General features: G+C 33.8%; 1 protein-coding gene across 1 annotated transcript; it reads left to right on the forward strand.

Annotated features, from left to right (window-relative positions):
- The first annotated feature begins 19,305 nt into the window (after positions 1 to 19,305).
- LOC145819368 (F-box/kelch-repeat protein At3g23880-like) lies at positions 19,306 to 21,403 on the forward strand. Its single transcript, XM_082913351.1, has 2 exons — positions 19,306 to 20,445; positions 21,254 to 21,403. The coding sequence occupies exons 1-2, from the start codon at positions 19,306 to 19,308 to the stop codon at positions 21,401 to 21,403; spliced, it is 1,290 nt and encodes a 429-aa protein (XP_082769477.1).
- The last annotated feature ends 846 nt before the right edge of the window (positions 21,404 to 22,249 follow it).

Genomic DNA, 22,249 nt, shown 5'->3' on the forward strand with positions numbered 1-22,249 from the left:
CCTTGGTGATTTCTGGCGAGCCACACATAACTTAGTTGTCCCTCTGAACTTAGTTCTTGGGATCTTCAGTCATATAAGTAGGGTTACCATTATGATGACTTATGTAATAGGCTTTAATCCCATCCCCTTTGATGAACTATACAATTGCTCTTTTGTCAAACCTTTTTTTAATAGATCCGCAATATTCTCTTTAGATTTTATATAATCTATTGAGATTATTCCATTTGAGAGAAATTTCCTTACAGTATTATGTCGACGACGAATATGTCGTGACTTACCATTATACATATGATTCTGTGCCCTACCTATTGCTGATTCAATATCACAATGAATGCAAATAGCTGGCATAGGTTTTGGCCATATTGGAATGTCTTCTAAGAAGTGACGAAGCCATTTTGCTTCTTCTCCTGCATTGTCTAAAGCAATGAACTCAGATTCCATTGTGGATCATGCGTGGATTTCCAAGAAACAACAGCGCCTCCCAAAGTAAAGACATATCCACTAGTGGATTTTGAATCTTTAGTATCCGATATCCAATTGGCATCACAATAACCTTCGAGTACTATTGGATATCGAGTAAAGTTCAAACCATGATCACGGGTAAATCTTAGATATCTAAGAACCCGAATGATCGCTTTCCAGTGGTCTTCTCCGGGGTTACTAGTGTACCTACTCAATTTACTGACTGCATAAGATATGTCAGGACGAGTACAATTCATTAGGTACATTAGGCTTCCAATGATTTGGGAGTATTTTAACTGAGACATCGCATCACCTTTATTTTTCGATAAATAAAGACGAATGTCTACAGGTGTTCTAGCTACATTCATATCATCCTTGATAAATTTACCAAGAATTTTCTCAATATAAGGTGATTGAGATAATGCATATCTGTCAGATGTTTTAGTAATTTTCATTCCTAATATTACATCTACGACCCCCATATCTTTCATATCAAATCTTCTATTCAGCATTTGCTTAGTTGATTTGATCATATTTTGATTGCTTCCAATGATAAGCATGTCATCCATATAAAGACAAACTATGACATATCCTTGGTCCGTGTTTTTAACATAGATGCACTTGTCACATTCGTTTATCTTAAACCCATTAGTAAGCATAGCATGATCAAATTTTTCATGCCCTTGCTTCGGTGCTTGTTTAAAACCATAAAGAGATTTTACAAGCCGACAACTTTCTTTTCTTGCCCTGGCACTACAACCCTTCAAGTTGCTCCATATAGATCTCTTCATTTAGATCACCATTTAAAAAAGTCGTCTTAACATCCATTTGATGTATCTCTAAATTATACAACGCTGTTATGGCAATAAGCATGTGGATGGATCTTATTCTTATCACAGGAGAATATGTGTCAAAATAGTCTAGACCTTCCTTTTGTCTATAACCTTTTACCACAAGTCTTGCTTTATACTTGTCTATTGAACCATCTGCTTTCATTTTTCTCTTGAATATCCATTTATATCCAAGTGGTTTAGAACCAAGTGGAAGATCCACCAATTCCCAAGTATGATTTTGCATAATAGATTCAATTTCATTAGTAACAGCCTCTTTCTACAAAAATGCTTCAGGATCTGTCATTGCTTCCTTAAAGCTTTAAGGTTCATTTTCCAACAGGTATGTTAGAAAATCTGGACCAAAGGATTTTGATGTTCTTGCTCTCTTACTTCGTCTTGGTTTATCATCAATTAAATCTTGTTGGTTGAAACCATTACTAGTCTTTGTGTTTGATTGTCATTAGTCTCTTGACTTTGTGTACAATCATAAGTTCTTTTCTATGAACTTAATTCCTATCCTTTCTTGTAAGGAAAAAAATGTTCAAAAAACATAGCATTCCTTGACTCTATAATAGTGTTCACATTTATATCAGGTATTTCTGATTTATAAGTCAGAAACCGATATGCACTACTATTCTGCACATAACCAATAAACACATAATCCACTATTTTTGGTCGTATCTTAGTCTTTTTAGGAACAGGAACTCCTACCTTTGCCAAACATCTCCATACTTTTAAGTATTTGTAGGAAGATGGTCAACCTTTCCATAATTCATGAGTGCTATTGATTTTCTTGTGGGGTATTCTGTTAAGAACATAATTAGTAGACAATATTGCTTCCCCCCACAAGTTGTGCGGTAAGCCTGAACTTAGTAACATGGCATTCATCATTTCTTTAAGGGTTCTATTCTTTCTTTCAGCAATTCCATTTTGCTATGGAAAATAGGGTGCTGTAGTTTGGTGAATAAAGCCATGTTATGCAGAAAATTCATTTAATGATGCATCATATTCACCACTCCTATCACTTCTAACTATTTTAATGGTTTTTCCAAGTTGATTTTCAACTTCAGTTTTGTATAGTCTAAACATTTCTAAGGCTTCATCTTTACTTCTAAGTAAGTATACATAACAATATCTTGTGCAATCATTGATAAATGTTATGAAATACTTTTTGCCTCCTCTAGTTTGAACAAATTTAAGATCACATACATCTATATAAATTAATTCTAGAGGTTCGGTTTTTCTTTCAACCGATTTAAATGGAGCCTTAGTTAGTTTCGCTTCTACACAAATCTCACATTTGTGATTAAGATCAATTTCAAACTTTGGTATATAATCCAAACCAATTAATCTACACAAAGCATCAAAATTTACATGTCCTAATCTACCATGCCATAAATTCGACTCAAGAATATAAGCAAAAGATGTGTTATTCTCATTAATAGCAAATTTTGGTACAACCGTCATTACATTCAACTTGAAGAGACCATCACTCATGTATCCCTTACCAACATACATACCACTCTTTGTTAATACAAATTTATCAGACTCAAATACAAGCCTAAAACCATTTTTACTTAACAAAGAACCAGAAACTAAATTCTTTCGGATGTCTAGTATATGCAGTACGTTGTTGAGGGTAAGTTCGTTCCCTGATGTCATCTTCAAGATCACTTTTCCTTGTCTAGCCATAGTAGAAGTAGAAGTAGAAGAATTTCCCATGCAAAGTTGTTCACCATTTGCAGCCTCATTGTAGGTAGTGAACATCTTCTTGTCTGCACAAATGTGACGAGTTGCTCCAGTGTCAACCCACCATTCCTTGGGATTTTCAACCAAATTAGGCTCAGACACCATAGCAGAGAGATTGATGTCATTTATCTCGTTAGAGATGTAATCTAATTCTGTCACATTGGCCTGATTGGTGGTCTTCTTGCTTGTACTTCCATGATCCTTCTTAGGGCGACGGCAGTCAGAAGCTCGATATCCGGTCTTGCCACAATTATAGCATTTTCCTTTCAACTTCTTATTGCCATTGTTGTCGCCTTGTTTAGGACCATCTCCAGTAAACTTTCTCTTTTTGTTATGTGGTTTGTGCACTTGTTCAACCACATTAGCCTTGGACTCAATGGGATTTTTACCATTCCACTTTTCAGCCTTTCGGTTATCTTCCTCAATTCTTAGTCTTACAATCAATTCATTCATGGTCATCTCTTTGCGTTTATGTTTTAAATAATTTTTGAAATCATTCCAAGCCGGTGGTAACTTTTTCACTAAAGCAGCGACTTGGAAAGACTCGCTAAAATACATACCTTCAGAATGAATATCATACAAAATTAACTGAAAATTTTGAACTTGAGAAATTACCGTTTGGGAGTCTACCATAACGAAGTCTAGAAATTTACCGACAACAAATTTCTTTGTGTCGGCATCCTCTGTCTTGTATTTTTTCTCCAAAGAATCCCATAATTCTTTTGCTGTTTTTAGAGGGCTGTAAACATTATACAGCATGTTGTCAAGGCCATTGAGGATGTAGTTTTTACACAGGAAATCAGAATGCTTCCAAGCGTTTACAATGGCAACAACTTGCCAATCACTTTCATCCTCTCTAAGTACTGGAGCCTCTTTACGGAGAAACCTGGCCAACTTTAGAGTTGTAAGATAGAACAGCATTTTCTGTTGCCATCTCTTAAACTCAGTGCCATTAAATTTTTCCTATTTTTCTCCATGATTTATCGGAACTTGAACATGGTTCTAGATAGGGACCAAAGTCATTGTAACGATCGGATTTGGAGTACTACTTTCAGCAGCCCTAATATCTTATTACAAAAATCAGAAAAAACCAAAACACAAATTAATTTTCTAGTTACTAAAATCAGAAAATAAATTATAACACAAAATAATTTTATTTTCCTTGTTACTAAAACTAGAAAAATAAAATACCATAATAATTTTCTGTAACACAAATTAATATTCTACAATTATTAATGACACCAGTATATTACTACTAGTTGTCAAAAGAAAATAAACAGTATATTACTACTATTTGTCAAATAGTATATTACTACTATTTGTATTTTCCAACCAGAATGTCACTTTGTGAAAGCACAAAAAATTAAATACAATGAAGATACCAAAAAATAATCTGTCTTAAGATTGTTGGACAATCTTCACTGTATTTAAAAAAAATAAATTTTGTTTGTGTACTTAACAACAAACGAAATATAAAAGAAATAAAGGAAATAAGAGAGTTTGTTTGATTACAAAAATCAAACCAGAAAATAAAATAAAATAAATAAAATAAAATCAAAATCTGAAACAGAAACAGAAAAATAATAAAACAAAAAACTAAATTAATTACTTACCAAATTAATTTGTTGAATAAATTTTATGATCAAGTCCAGTGTTTAACACAGTGTTCTTAAGATAGATTCATCCTCTCCACGATGCTTTCAGAATGTGGATGTCTATCTCCCAAGATAAAATGATCAACCGCAAATAATAGTAGCACTACAAATTATTTGCACAACGAACACACTAAGTGTTTACACTCTTTCTCACATAAATTGAATGCAACAAAATACAGAGATTTATTGTAGAAGAGAAGAATGAAATTGTGAATGAAAAATCTAAATGAGGGCATGTCTTATTTATAGATGATTTCGTGGCTGTACAGATTTGAATGAACAGGTATGGTACCTGTTCGGTTTGAATAAACAGACACAAATCTGTTGGGTTCAAATTTTGAATAGATAAAACTTGTATTGAACAGATTTGAATCTGTCCAAGTAGGGAAAATAAAATCGAAGCCAATTTTGAAATTAATTTTCGAAATTCAAATTCCAAAAAATTAGAATTTAATTTTAGAAAATAAAATTCAATTGTTTTGGGGGCCCAAAAGATAAGTATTAGACCGGACAAGCCCAACCCAACCACATACCACCGCCCGATTGACTGGACAGATGGTGGCAGCGGCATGCGCGTGTTTATTTTGGGCCCAATGGGTCTAGCCCACTTTGTCCATAACCTCTCTCTCTACAAAACTTGGGTGCCCCTTGGGGCCTACCCCAAGTTCCAAACTCAAGCCTTATAAACCCACTCAAAATATGCCTACCAAATCAATGTGGGACAAGGCATTATTCAAACCTTAAGGAATTTCCACCAAAAACTTCATTTCCATGGAGCTCACTTTGGCTTCAATTTTCCATTCACCCGATAATGGTTTTGAGCAACCAAATATACCACGTGAATCACAACGCGGTATAGAATGCGTTACCACTTAGACCCACCAACTTTGGCTCATGGGTCCTACCTAAAAATTAGACCAAAGTTAAGGAAAAATCTGATTTTTCCAAAACTTCCAAAACCATTTCTAACCGTAAATATCACAAATAAATGGCTTGATTTGTGGTTTTTTTTTTTTTTCAAACAGAGAATAAGTGGATGACACATGCCTATGGCACTCCTCAACATACTTGAATTCAAAAGTGAAACAATAAAATTAAGGATTAAGAATTCAAGCACAAAAAAAATGATATGCCCAGATTCAACTCTTAAAAATAAGAAGATTTTCATTCTCACAAAGAGAATAAAAACTAAGGTACATTGCAAAACAAAAAGATGGCATGCTCACAAAAACAATACAAACTAAGATACAGTCACCCACAACCTGTAGAACATTGTAAAACAAAAAGATTGTATGCTCACAAAGAGAAAACAAACTAAGGTACACACACCCACAGCTCAGGAACATTGTAAAACCTGACATGCATTTGGTAGTGGGTCTAATTTGTGGACAATTTTTTTTTTATTTTTTTCCTAGATTATTAAACCCCAAGGGAAATAAACAAGAAATTTTTAAAAAAATGTGAAACAATAAAATTAAGGATTAAGAATTCAAACACAAAAAAAATGATATGTCCATATTCCACTCTTAAAAATAAAAGGATTTTCATGCTCACAAAGAGAATAAAAACTAAGGCACATTGTAGAACAAAAGGATGGCATGCTCACCAAAAAGAGTACAAACTAAGATACACTCACCCACAACCTCTAGAACATTGTAAAACAAAAGGATTGCATGCTCACAAAGAGATAACAAACTAAGGTACACACACCCATAGCTCGGGAACATTGTAAAACCTGACATGCATTTGGTGATGGGTCTAATTTGTGGTTACTTTTTTAATTTTTTTTCTCTAGGTTATTAAATTCCAAGGGAAATAAAGAAGAATTTTTTTATTAAAAAAAAAAGTGAAACTAAACCAATTGGAGTAAAAAATAATGAAAACAAAAAGGAAACTTGAGAGGGTAATTTATGAACAAATTGGGCCGATCTAAGAAAGGGCCATCTTTGTAAGTTGGGCTGCACAAATGGGTCGAGGTAAAGGGTTGACATAGCTCGGTCTTAGAAGTAATGAGTCGGACCCAGGTGAAGTTAAACCAGGATATGCATTGCGCATAGTAGCGCTAAGCTAAGGTCGTTATTGGCCATGGTTCGATCAATCTCAAGCAAATAGCTTGGTTGGAGTATGCCAAACCGAGGTACAAGCAGTGAAAGGAAGGCCCGAGATAGGCATAGCTCGGTCTAAACTGTCACTTGAGCATGGCAATACTAGCTCAGTCGTTTGGTCATACCACCGAGCTGGGACCATCTCACTTGGTTTATGCAGTGAGGGGGGTGTGAAAGGATAAGCATTATCTTTCAGGAGTGTGATTCCTAGGAGGACTCTATATGGAAGAATAAGAGTCCTACTAGGATTGTGCTACGCAGAACCTATAAAAGCTCACAACATAACCTATGTAGAGGTAACACAACTTTGATTCTCGAATACACAGAGCTTTTGTCTATTTGTCTATCTTGCTAACTTAGGCATTGGAGAGGTATCCGGCACACACCCGCCACTAGCTCACGTTTGTGTTTTCAAGGAGTCAAGCGACGACGTTTGGAGGAGTGCAAACTTGATCAATAGGATCATACGAGAAGAATTATTTCGTGCTCGTACAATTGGCGCCGTCTGTGGGAAGTCCAGAAAGAACAAAACCTCTTGATCGAGTTTTCCTCTCTAGTTAGAAGCAATAGCGCACAATGAAGACTTGCCGCAATCAGCCATTGATGGACAAACCCCGGAGGGGGGCGGAAGGCGCGAAGGCTTGCCTTCTAGCCCTCCTATGGCGGATTTAGAATCCCAGCGACAGAACCCCAGAGGGATGCAAGGGGGAGGCGGGCTAACAGCCCCCGTCGCTCTCAAAGTCTTGAAAAACAGAGGCGGAGGATGGACCCTCAAGTCCTGGAAGATCGCGTGAAGGAGCAGGACGAGTTGATACGAAGGATGGCGGCAGACATGGAGTCAATGGCGCACTAGATAAAAGGAAAATGGGTGGCAACAGGAGAGGGACGCAAAAACAACACGCCTCCTCGCCACTTGGAAGATCGTGGTAGGCATACCACACCATCGTAAGCAGAGAGTAGGAGCCTGAGATTAGGGATATGGTAGTGGGTCTAATTTGTGGACGGTTTTTTTTTTTTTTTTTTCCTAGATTATTAAACCCCAAGGGAAATAAACAAAAAATTTAAAAAAAAAATGTGAAACAATAAAATTAAGAATTAAGAATTCAAACACAAAAAAAAAAAAAAAATGATATGTCCATATTCCACTCTTAAAAATAAAAGGATTTTCATGCTCACAAAGAGAATAAAAACTAAGGCACATTGTAAAACAAAAGGATGGCATGCTCACAAAAAAGAATACAAACTAAGATACACTCACCCACAACCTCTAGAACATTGTAAAACAAAAGGATTGCATGCTCACAAAGACAAAACAAACTAAGGTACACACACCCACAGCTCGGGAACATTGTAAAACCTGACATGCATTTGGTGATGGGTCTAATTTGTGGTTATTTTTTTAATTTTTTTCCCTAGATTATTAAATTCCAAGGGAAATAAAGAAGAATTTTTTTATAAAAAAAAATTAAAACTAAACCAATTGGAGTAAAAAATAATGAAAACAAAAAGGAAACTAATTCATATAAATTAGACAGAAAACTAATACTACATCAAAAGACACTAAATGAAAATAGCGAATAAAAGAGGAAATAACGTAAGTTTTTCGCCGCTGTCAATTGAGAGAGAAAGTCACCGGAAAACAACTCCATTGAGAATCTAATGATCTTCAAAATAGCATAAGTCACCTGGCAAAAATGGGAGATCACACAACGTTAACAAAATCAAATTGACAACTCATAGTAGGAAAACAAAATGAAAAAACCAATTTGATATTGTTTTTTTGTATTATTTGAAACCTGCAATATTCTCAACACACAAAAGGGGGAAACAAATTTCACACACAGTTACTATTGTCAACTCGAATTGCTACAAAATTTGTTTCCCAATGGAAGCCAAGCACCCTATAGCCAACAAATAATAATAATAATAATAATAATAATAATAATAATAATAATAATAATAATGAGAAGAAAACATCAAATAACTTCAACCAGTAATAGGCACCAAAGGATATAACTCAAATTTATCACAATTTCAGCAATAAAACAAACTATTACATAGCTTCAACCCATTTTTCCTTAACCCCCATTTGAGAGAGAGAGAGAGAGAGAGAGAGAGAGAGAGAGAGAATTGGGGTTTAAAAACCCATTGATTATTAAAGAGAATCTCAACCCAATTAATGTTAACATTAACTTAGAATTTTTTGGGAAGCTCAACCCATTAAGATGAAATAAAAATGATTGTTAACATAAAGCCCGTTTTTCATGTATACGAATGTATACGAATATATTTTCCTGAGAGGGAATTGGGGGTTAAAAACCCATTGATTATTAAATAGAATCTCAACCCAATTAATGTTAACATTAACTCAAAATTTTTTTGGAAGCTCAACCCCTTAAGATGAAATAAAAATGATTTTTAACAAAAAAAAAAAAACCATTTTTCATGTATACGAACGTATACGAATATATTTTCCTATTTGGTGAGTAAAAATATGACCATTGATGATTAAAGAGAGGCTCAATCCATTTGACTAAGATGAAATAAAAATGATTGTTAACATGAAACTCATTTTTCTTTAATCCCCATTTGATAAAGAGAGAGAAGTCGGTGTTAAAACCCCATTGATTATTAAAGAGAACCTCAAGCCATTTAATGTTAACATTAATTAAGAGCACTCCTCAACACTAAAAATGTATACGAATCTATTTTTATGTTTGATTAGTAGAAATATGACCATTGATGATTAAAGAGAGGCTCAACCCATTTGACTAAGATAAAATAAAAATGATTGTTAGCATGAAACTCATGTTTCCTTAACCTCCATTTGATAAAGAGAGAGAAGTCGGTGTTAAAAACCCATTGATTATTAAAGAGAACCACAACCCATTTAATGTTAACATTAATTAAGAGCACTCCTCAATACTAAAAATGTATACAAATCTATTTTTATGTTTTGTGAGTAAAAACATGATCATTGATAATTAAAAAGAGCCTAAACCCATTTGACTAAGATAAAATAAAAATGATTGTTAGCATGAAACTCATTTTTCCATAACCCCCATTTGAAATATATATTTATATATATATATAGAGAGAGAGAGAGAGAGAGGTGGCTGTTAAAACCCCTTGATTATTAAAGAAAACCTCAACCCAATTAATGTTAACATTAACTCAGAGTTTTTTTTTTTTGAAGTTCAACCCATGAAGATGAAATAAAATGATTGTTTACATGAAACCTATTTTTCCTTACCCCCATTTGATAGAAAGAGAAGTGGGTCCTAAAACCCCATTGATTATTAAAGAGATCCTCAACCCAATTAATGTTAACATTAACTCAGAGGTTTTTTTTCTTTTTTTTGAACCTCAACCCATTAAGATGAAATAAAAATGATTGTTAACATGAAACCCATTTTTCTTTAACCCCCATTTGATAGAGAGAGAAGTGGGTGTTGAAACCCCGTTGATTATTAAAGAAAACCTCAACCCAATTAATGTTAACATTAACTCATTTAATTGAAAGAAAAAAAAAACAGAGGACATAGGGAAAAAAAAAATAGAACCAAAAAAGAACTAAGAACAAAACACATTTTTTTTTTTTTTTTTGCTTCAAAACTAAGAACAAAACAACGGGTGTTAACAAAGAGCTATGAGCTGGAAAAAAAAAAACAATAGATGGAGATGACATGATGAAGAAAAAAAAAACAGATCTATGAAAAAACAAACAAACAAACAAATAGAGGCTAAAAAATGAATAGAAAAACAAAAAGAAAGCGAGGAGATAAGAGTGCTTTACCTGATGATGGTAGAGAAAAAATGATAAGGAATACAAAGAGTTTCGTTCTTCCTTATTGAAAGAACTTTGTTCCTCCTTATTGGAGAGAGGGGGGGGGAACAGAGGTTAAAAAATGAATGGAAAAACAAAAAGAAAGTAAGGAGATAAAAGTGCCTTACCTGGTGATGGTGGCGAAAAAATGATAAGGAGTACAAAGAGTTTTGTTCTTCCTTATTGAGAGAGCTTTGTTCCTCGTTATTGAATACAAAGCTTGAATGTTCCTCCTTTCGATTGTTCTTCAGAGCTTGCAAAGGAATATAGAGCTTTGCTCCTCCTTGAAAGAGCTTTATGGACCAAGGAATACAGAGCTTTGCTCCTCCTTGAAAGAGCTTTTTGGACCATTGAATACAGAGCTTTCATCAAAGCTTAAAAAGGAATACAAAGCTTTCTTCTTGAGAGAGATGTAAAGTGAAAAAGTAGGTAAGAGTTGATAGTTAAACAAATCTGAACCATTGAATCTTATTTCTTAGATAAATCTAGACTATTGAATCTCTTTTGAATCTCAACTATTGTTTTTAAATTAGACAAATCTGGACCATTGGAGATAGTTTGTGAGAGAGATATTTTTAAAAGTAAATCTCAACCATTGTTTTTAAATTAGACAAATCTGGACCATTAATTTAAAAGACATTTTCAAACAAACCCTTCTGCCATTGTTATATAGATACTAGTTTCGAATGGCTCGTGCTATTATTACAGTATATTTAAGTTTTGTATTTTTATAAATTTCTTAAAATTAAAATAATATTCTATGAAATTGAATAGAACAAATCATTAAATATATGATAGAATTATATGGTACAATATGTATCATTTTTTGTTTTGTTATACACCCAATAATGTAGACCCCAATTCTATTATCATATCATTTTGAGTGAATTTATGAGTCTTTAACATTTCTTTCGAATTTATAAAAAATAAATAAATAAAAAATAATACTAAGATGATTTCCCATCTAAAAAAACTACTAAAATAATTTATTGAACTAATAAAGAAGTAGAAGAAAATGCATATATATACAAATGACTAATTTTAGTAATATATAAATTATACTCACATAACAAATGACTAATTTTATTAATAAGTAAATTATTATATAAATTAACAAATTTTAATGATATGGAAAATATTTTTCAGTAAATAAATCATTAAAATTAAATTTTTTTAATGATATGAGAAATATTTTTTAATAAACAATTTTGATAACTTATTATTGCATAGGAGAATTATTTTTTTCCCTGAATATTGTATTAAATTAAAATTTGTAATAAACGATAGTTATAATTTCTAGTATTATAGGACCGATTTATATTTTAAACTAACATTATGGGTGTATTTATAATTTGTTAAAAAATAAAATATTTATATTTCATAGTTGACTAACAATGTTTGCGTAATTACAGAAAAAACTATTTCATAATTGACCAAGAATCTTTGCTTAATTACCAAAAAATCTGTTGCATAATTGACCAAAGAATATTTGTGTAATTAAGAAAAAAAACATTCACTCAACATATAGGCCACCATTAGTAAATTATTCAAAAGAAAATGGCAAAATCAGAAAGAAAAGACGAACCTCAAACAGGTAAACGGTTCTTATATATATATATATAGATACACATGTATGTATGTATGTATGTATGTATGTATGTATGTATGTATGTATGTATGTATAGATAGATAAGGAATTTACATGTTATTTGATTGAGTTTTTAGATTTTATTTTAAAAAATTTTTTCCTTAAAAAAATAACAATTCTTATTATTTTAAAATATATTTTTATTTTTTGAGTTAAAATCAAATTTATAATTTTTAATATTTAATTTTGTCAAACCCATTTTACAAAAAAATAAATAAATAATTGGTTTCAATTTTCTAGAAATTAAATTTTTGTTTTTTGTGTTTTTTTTTTAGTGAATATTTTAAACAATTTTTTAATTTTTTAGATACACTTTACTTAGATGTATCTAAAAAAAAAAAAATGATATTTACCAATAAATCTCTTCTCACAAACAAGTACTCCAATTAGTCCTAAATTTTTTCTATTGATCTGTTAACTCCTATTAATGGAGAGTTTCTTTCTATGTGGTCTTGTTTTTTTATGTTGGTAGTGTTTTGGTGAACAACCATACCCTTCTATTAATGTGATAGGTATGACATGATACGCTAATGTGGCAAGTATTAATGTGACACTCCAAAAAAATTAAAAACTCTTTAGTGTACATTTCTCAAATGTGACTACGTGGCGAGTATAATGTGACACTTCAAAAAAAATAAAAACTCCTTACTGTACATTTCTCAAACGTGACAACGTGGCAGGTATGATGTGACATTCTAAAAAAAATTAAAAACTCCTTAGTGTATTTTTTTCAAGCGTGACACGTGACACTCCAATGTGACGGGTATGATGTGACACCCTAAAAAAATTGACAACTCTTTGGTGTAATTTTTCTCAAATGTGACTATAGCAATCCCGATTTTGCCCCGACTTTCATTGTATTCCGGACTTAGGTTTCGTGATTTAATATTGTGTCCATGTCTTGTTTTTCTTCTTTGACTCTTTGCATTTGAGTTTTGGAACATGTTGGCGAGTTTGGAACAGGTTGGTTATTAGTTGGTCTAGATTGTTGTTCCCAGATTTTGGCTTCTTTGCTCGAACGAGGCTTCTTGCGCTTGAGCGAGCCTTGTGTAATTTGCTTCTTCGCTCGAGCGAGGGTGTGCGTCTGTGAAATACTTGAAGGTATGTATTTTACGATCGAGCAACACTTCTTGTGCTCGAGCGAGGTCACTTGGTGTGTCTGGTCGTTTGAGCGACCACTCATTCGCTCGAGCGAGGATCGCGTATATCAGTTCGCAGCAAAGCATTTTTGTATCACTTTTTGGATATCTTTTCACTCAAAACCCTAATCCGGCATCCTCTCTTTCTAAAACACACACACTCTCTCTCTCTCTTCAAATACTTCTTGATCTAAGCATCTCTACCTTTCATCCTTTGAGAAAAAGGTGGAGCATCTTGTGGGCTTCCATTCCATCCGAGCAAAGCTAGGTTTTGTCCACTTTTGAAGATCTCATTTTTCTCCTTTGAGCTTCTATACTTGAGGTAGGGATATTCTACACCTTGTTATGGTTTTTAACCTAGGTATTTGTCATTTTATATAAATGGTGAAGTTTGGGAGGATTTGGGTGAAGCTAGGGTTTGGGTTTGAATTTTGAAAGAGGGGTTTTCTACATTGGGCTCCATATGTAGGTGAGCTCTTGAATATGATGTTATTTGAATATAAATGGTGAGATTGGGCCTTGGGGATGATATTGGGAAAAATGGGAAGGTTTACCCTAATTTGTGTTAAATAACTATTTTGTATAAATAATGAAATTGATAGGGGAAATATGAAATTGGGAGGATGTGTGAAAAAATGGTGTAGTTGGATTTGATAAATTATATGTTTGATAATAGTATATCTGTTTAGAAATATCTGTTTTGGACTATCGGTGGAGGATAGCTATAATTGTCATAGAAACTGCATGAGGATTAGGTATATCGAAACTAATCATTTGTATTAAGTCATTGAATATGATGGTTTGATTAAGCCATTGAATATGTGATTTGGATAGTCATTATATATGATAACGTCTTTAAATACATTGTATATGTATCTTTGTTTGGGAAGAGATAGGGGATGGACTCCATTTTAAATTAAGTTGGCCGGAGTGTCCAGGGTGAAAGTTCCGAAACCTTATATATGTATATTTGGGTGCCGATTCCCTCGGACGAGAATCCGTAAAATGGCAAGGAGTTAGAAGTGTTTGGATAATGAATGTTATTGAATTGTGAATGAATGAGTTGTAGTCTCATTTGGAATCGTTTAGATAATAAGGAACTGCACTTATGCATTGATTTGAAATGGATGAATGGAAATGGATTAAGATATGACTATCAATATTGAATGGTAATGGGGAGAATATAAGTTGGCCTTGAGTATTGGACTTTTATTTGACATTTATATCTCAGTTAAATTTCATATATTGTGTTAGTTTATCTCGACAGGGTTTTGGCTCACCCTACTTGGGAAACCATTTTCAGGTACAGGTGACATACCTCCTCTAAGGGTGTAGTTTGGGAGGACTTAGGAGTTGGAGGCTTTGTTTTGTTACTTTTTTTGTTTAAATGTCAATTCAAGCCAAGGGCTTTACATGTATAAAGCTTAGGACTCTTTTGTTGTAACTAAGTGATATCTTGAAAAGATGTAAGCCCGTAGGGCGTTTATTTTGCTATAATCAATTAGTGTTACATGCTGTAGTTTCAGAATGAACATTTATGAAAGTATAATGCATGTAATATCTCTTGTAATATAAACTCTGATGACTAAAAGTATAACATTTTCTATTATGTTTATGAATCTCTAGGGTTGGATTATCCTCTTTTTATTTGAGGGCGTTACATTGACACTCTAACGTGGCGGGTATGATGTGACACTAAAAAACTCTTTAGTGTGTTTTTTCCAAATATGACAATCCAATGCAAAGAACTAAATGGATTATAAGAAAAAAATATGAGATTATATAGATTACAAGTCCAAGATTTAGGACTTATTGGTCAATCTACCAAAACAAAATTATAAAAAAATATTTTAAAAAATTAATAAATACACAAGAATACAAAAATGTACTAATTTTTATTTTTTATTTTTTTTTTGTATTTTTTAGCATTTAGTGAATTTTTTTTTATTTTTTTTCCAAATATCATATTTTTTTTAAGTATATTTATGTTAGGTTTATTTATAAATTAAAAAAATTTCTTAAAATATTAAAAGAAATTCAGTAAAAATAATAAAAAAATGAAAAATAAAAATTTTATTTTTTTGAAAAGTAAATCTTGGAAAGTGAAACAAAATAAACTCCTCGTTTGGGAAGTTGATTATTTTAATAGACTATTTTAGTTTTTGACTATCTGAATAAGCTAAAATTTTGTATTTGGAAAGATTATTAGATTTTTGTTATAGTTAGATATGATGTTTGTGAAAGAAAAATAAAATAATTATAAATTTGATGTGATATTTTATATTATTAATTATTTTAATTTTTTATATAAATTTAAAAATAATAAACAAATAAATAAAAACCTCACTTGCCATACAGGCCAATGTGTTTGCTTATTTGCTTTTGTTCGTTGGTGAAACGAGAAGAAACAGACAACAGCCCCAATTAGCGGTGGCCCCCACTTGCTTAGGTGGCAGTGAATATGGCATTCAGTCATTCGTTGTCGTTTTGGTGTACTACACACTCAAACTGGACTGCACCCACTTTATCTGAACTCTATCTGGTTGGGGTCTCTACTCCAATCAGTTTTTTTTTTGTGTAAAATCTCTCTCAAAACCTTCTCTCTTTTTGATTAGGGTCTCCACTCCGTTTCAGGATCCTCTAGAGTATTAACCCTAAAGTGTTCTCCTAAAGTGAGAGATCCAACAGTTGAAATTAAAACTAACTAAAACGATGTTGTTTTGGTTACTAAGTTAAAATTAAAAAAACAAAAAACAAAAAAATAATAAGGTGCCGTTTGGTAACACTTCCGTTTTCAGTTTTCTGTTTATATTTACAAAAATTTTAAAAATTCAAATAAAAACTTATTTGGTAAAATTTTTTATTTATAAACCAGTGGTCTCAGTTTATAAATTTGGCAAAAAATGAAAACACAAAAAATATGTTTCCGTTTTGAGTTTTGAGTTTTTTTTTTTTTACCACCCAACACAAGCCACCACCCGCCACCATTTTCAACCACTGTCTTCCGCCACTACCACCCACCCGCACCTACCACCCATCCCCCACTACCACCTACCACCACCACTCACCACCTACCTGCCACCACCACCCACCAGCCACCCCTCGCTACCACCACCACCCCCCACCTGCCATCCACCCGCCATCACCCACCACCTGCCACTACCATCCACCGCCCACCACCACCACCTGCCACCTACTTGCCACCACCACTCACCACTTCCCTGCCACCACTAGCCACTCACCACCACCAGCCACCTGCCATCCACTCGCCCGCCACCACCACCCACTACCCACCACCATCATCACCCACCCGCCACCCACCTGCCACCACCACCCACCACCCACTACCACCACCACCACCCACCCACCACTGCCATCCACCCCGCCGCCACCACCACCACTACCACCTACCACCCACCTACCACCACCACCCACCCACCACCCACCTGCCGCCACCACCACCACCACCACCCACTCGCTACCACCCGCCACCGTCACCCACCCACACACCATCACCTCCCACCTGCCACCACCCACTGTCGCCACTTTCCACCACCGTCTTCCGCTGCCACTTGCCATCACTTGCCATTTCTTACTCTTTTTTATATTTTTAAAATTTTTTAAACATTTTGTCAATTACCAAACGTGTTTGTAGTTTATGTTTTTCTAAAAATAAACAAAAACCAGTTTATAAAATTTTTGTAAATATAAACTGAAAATGTAAACATTACCAAACACACCCTAAGCTTTTCAAAATTCCCTCCGCAGGTATAGCAGCAGCAAAAGGCGGGAAGAATGAAAGAAAACAGAGTGTGAGAGAGAGGAGAAGAGAGAGAGTGGCCGCTCCTCCTTGCGTTCCGTCGCTCCGCTGTCGCCATCGTCCTGCCGTCGCCGCCGACCTGCTCCAAACAAAACATAATAATTAAAAGAAAGAGCAATCTATTTCACAAGTTCAAAACGGTATTTTATTAAACATAAGAAAATACCATTCACATAGAATTTCTAAACAGAAAACCAAATGAGCTAGGCTGAGATTCTTGACATTCATCAACTATAAAATAGATTCGGGTGTTGCTCCTGAGATATTTATAAAATGCATAAGCTAGCAGTTTTTGTCAGAAATGTAATGCAAATAGATACCCCAATCAATCTACATGTTAATCTAAAATGTATAAAGTAATGTGGCTATAATCTGTAAAAATGTTTTTGGAATTGTTTAACTTACCTTCATGGCCGCCGAGGAGATGAGAGACAGTCTCTCTATTGCTTCATATTTGAAAAACATGTTCGTCATTTTGAACCAAAGTTGATTTATTTATTTTTTTCCTTTTTTTTTTTCCTTTCAACTTACTAACCGGCACCACGTCGTTTTGGTTAGTTTTAATTTCCACCATTGGATCTCTCACTCTAGGAGATCACTGCAGGGTTAATACTCTAGAGGATCCTGATACCTCTACACCAATCAGTTTCCTTCATGTTTTTAATTTCATAACAAAGTACTTCTTTTGTCAATAATTATTAAATTAATTAATAGTTTTTAATAATATTAAAAATATATTTTAATTAATAATTGAAGTAAATTTATTATTATATAGGAGAACAACAATTACAAATTTCATTTTTTTTAATTAGTTTTGTTCAATAAAAAATTCTTATAAAGGAGTATTTATTATTTTTTAAATTACATGAGACAATTTATATTTTAAGTATACCTTAAAAGATATGTTTTTTATTTCTAATATAAAATTATGCACGCTCAGCGTGTGCACCTATCACTAATATTAGATAGATGAGCAATTTACGCATTATTTGATTGAGTTTTTAAACTTTATTTTTGAATTTATTTTCATAAAGAAATCAAAATATAATTAGCAAAAAAATGAAAAAATAAAGGTGTGAATTTTTTTTTTAATATTTAGATTGTCAAACCCAATTTTGTATAAAAATAAAATAATTTTTTATTTTTGAATTAAAATAAATTTTTACAATTTTTAAAAATATTTTTTTAATATTTAGATTGTCAAACCCATTTTTGTACAAAAATAAATAAATAAATAAATAAATTCAAAACTCAACCAATCTAGTTGCTTAAAAGTTAAACCGCTTTTGTTCGTTGGTCAACGAGAAGAAACAACAGCCCCATTTAGGTGACAGTGAAATTGGTTCTGTAACAGTGTCACGTGACGTTTGCTAGGTATATACTGTGATTAATAGTGAAGGTAAAATTTATGATTTTGTATTAAATAATTAAAAAATATGAGGGATATAAAAATTTGTGATTGGTCTGAAATATAGTCATGTTACACTGTATAACAAATCAATAATTTTTCTATGTGGTCATGTGACGTTCCACATGTATTGTGATTGATAAAAAAGTATGACTCACTATTTTGAATTAGATAATTGAGGAACATAAAGATACATAAAAAATTTATGATTAATTTGAGATATGATCCTGTAATGACACAGGATCAACTAATAGTTTTTTGAAAAATGCTTGGGAGCACTAATTAGTGCTCCCACTAATTAGGTGGCAGTGGGTCCCGCCATTAATAATGTGATGTTTTGGTCTTGGAGTTGTATTTTTTTTTATTTTTTTTTATTTTTTTAATGCATTAGTGCTATTAGTGGTGATATTTTTAGTGGGATGAATCATTGTTGTAATTTTTTTGTATGCAGAAAATTTATATTTTGTTACGTGATTCACCAATCACAACTGTTAGGATACCGGTGCCAACGACGACCAATAACTTGTCTTTGGTGCACTACAGTCTACATACAAACTGCTCTAACTAACTCTATTCATTTCTTGATCTTGTGTGTAAAACCTCTCTGAAAACCCTTCCTCTCTCTTCCCTCTGTATTCCCATTCTTGGAAAGAAGAAACAATGGCGAATCAAGAAAGAAACACAGAGTCCACCGATGATGCAATGTCATCGTCTTCGGACTACAATCTCTCTCTCCCCATGGACATCATCGTCGACATTCTCAATCGTCTCCCTGTCAAATCGCTCGTTCGATTCAGGTGTGTATGCAAAACCTTCCGCCACCTCATCTCTAACCCTACCTTCATCTCCTCCCACCTCCTCCACCACCGCACCCCCACCACCGCCGCCACCATTTTCACCTTCAAACACCGCACCACCACCTCCCTCTCTCTGTTACAATCACCCTCATCGTCTCAAAACCCTGTCAATCTGGTCCACCCTTGGTCCAACCACACTCGCAATCTACACCTAATCGGCTCCATCAATGGCCTCCTCTGTCTCTGTCTCCGTCTCTCGAACCATCCACTCTATTTCCATCGACGCATCATCCTTCTCCTCTGGAACCCCGCTACCAAACTCTTCAAATCTCTCCGCTCTCCCACCATCCAAATTCCTCCTACGTGTTTTCACCTCTGTCTTGGGTTCGGATTCGGACTCCATTCTACTACTTCTTCCAGTGACTACAAGGTCGTCAGGATAGTTTCTTTCAATTTACGGGTCCGAGCCGAGGTCTACTCTGCAATTTCTAATTGTTGGAGAGAGATTCGTGGGATGGATTTGCACTTTTATATCCATAAATTGTCTTGTGAGGCGATTGTCAATGGAGCTCCCTATTGGTTGCTCGCAACTCCTTCAAATCATTGTTTTCGCTTCGCATGGTTTGATTTTCAAAATGAGGCTTTTGTCATGTTGCCGGGGCTCGATTTTTCTGGGTTCTACATCGGGACTCTTGTCCACTGGAAACTAATGGATTGGAAAGATAATGCTGCTGTGGTTGTGTTGTGTCCTGGCAACCCATTTTTTGATGTGTGGATGATAGAGGATCGTTGTGGCGGTGAGAGCAATTGGTGTAAGAAATTTGTGATTGGACCGGTTTTGGGTGTTGAACAATTTTGGGTGTTGCAATGCACGAAGAATGGTGAGATTATAGTAGCAGAAGCAGGGGGAAGGATATTCTTGTACAACCCCCGAAATGGAGACACTAAAGATATTCCAATCCATGGAGTTCAGTTCGAAGCTTTTCACTATGTAGAGAGTTTGGTTTTTATCGAAGGATTCAGACCACGAGAACTGAACAATCAGCACTGACGTTCTACAAAGGTCAATTCGTCACTCAATCAGATAAATAACTTGAGCATTTGTTTATTCTACTTACTGCAATGCATTTGGTTTATAGAAGGCTATTGTCCTTTACAGTTTACATAGCATTGGAAATTAGTTTTTTTTGTGCTTTTGGTAGCATATGAATGACAGATATAATTGTAATTGGTTTTCAATTTACCCTAATTTTGACTCTACCATTGATTGTGGTTTTGTTTGGTCTCTTTTTAATTTGTGAACATTTCTGTTCAACTGTTATAGTATTATTTGAGCTTGTTTCAGCAATGTGAGTCATGTGACTGTTGTCCAACATTCCTCCCAAAAATTATCCTGCATTATAGTTTTGAATTTGTTTTATTAATTTATTTTAATTCTTATTTTTGTATAGTAGTCTTGTGGATTTTACTAAAGGCAACCACTGTGAATTAAAGAAAACAACAGAGAAGTGTTGGCAGCGAACAATAGAACTATAAAGATGCTTTCTAATTTCATAAAAAAAAGTCCTAGATAAAACTAGAAGGCTCCATATTAACAAAATTATTTTAGACCTCAGACTTTTGGAATTTAATTTTTCCTTGACTTGATTGAACGTCAAATTTATAACGCAATTCTTTTCATCAGCAAATTTCATTGTCAGTGTTACATAATTATGTCTAGCATGGGATTCTCATATATCTTTGGCTGCAATTGTAGCATGGGAAGTTATTATTGGATTTGGAATTACAATTCATTCTGCCTTTATCTGCAGGTGACTCCTGATGTCCATTTTCATAAAGATTTGGAATTGAATAGCTTAGACAATATGCAGATTGTAATGGCTCTAGAAGAGGAGTTCAAGTTAGAAATTCCAGATAAAGAAGCTCATAAGATTGACTCCCGTTTTCTTGCAATTGAGTAAATCTATAACCATCCATTGGATAGTTAATATTAGCGAATTCCTATAATTGGGTGTTAGTGCAAAATTTTATCCCTGTTAAGGGATGGAATGGAAATAATTGGAGTTCTGTTTTTGTAGTTTGTAGGCTGCTTTGCAATGTTTGCTATGATTTTGCTTAACAAGATCTAATATTTCCTTCCTCTCAAATTCTCAATGAATTGGCACAATTGTCGATCTGTCTGCTTTCTGTTTTTGAGATGTTATTTCTGTTAACATGGTTTTTTTTTTTTTTTTCTTTTTTTGAGTTCTTTTAGTTTTGTTGCATTTGATTTATTTTTGGGTAATTGTTGCGGGATCTACTCCTGTTAGACCTTTTGCCCTAGATGTGGGGTGACATCACTGTGTGGTTAGGTCTCTTGATGAGAAGAGAAAAGTGCAAAACCAAGTTAGAGGAGCAAATGTGTTGGACGAATGGATTCTTTCTCTTTGTTTTTGGCCCACAATTACTATTTGTTCAAATATTTAAAATTGCTATAGCATAGAATTCATCTATTATTGTAGTGCCAAACTTCCAGGATTTGCATATTTTATATCCATGTATAATGATAGTTTGCTACATTTTGTTACTTCTCTGGATGATTATTTTGTGTGAAGATAGGATGATGCCCTTTGATGCTATTTCATTCTTCTTGTACTCTATGCTATTTGAAATTAAATGTTTCTCTAGCTCAATCAAACAGTGGATATCGATTCCATTTCTCGTGTCTCTCTTTGATTTCGGAGCACATGTTGTAGCTATTAAATTCGGTGAATAGATTCATGGTTCCCACCTTCAATTCATATTGTGCATTTTATGATTGGCATCGT

This window comes from Camellia sinensis, chromosome 2 (assembly GCF_055761805.1).
Source record: "Camellia sinensis isolate YWXY chromosome 2, ASM5576180v1, whole genome shotgun sequence".
Lineage (NCBI taxonomy): Eukaryota > Viridiplantae > Streptophyta > Magnoliopsida > Ericales > Theaceae > Camellia > Camellia sinensis.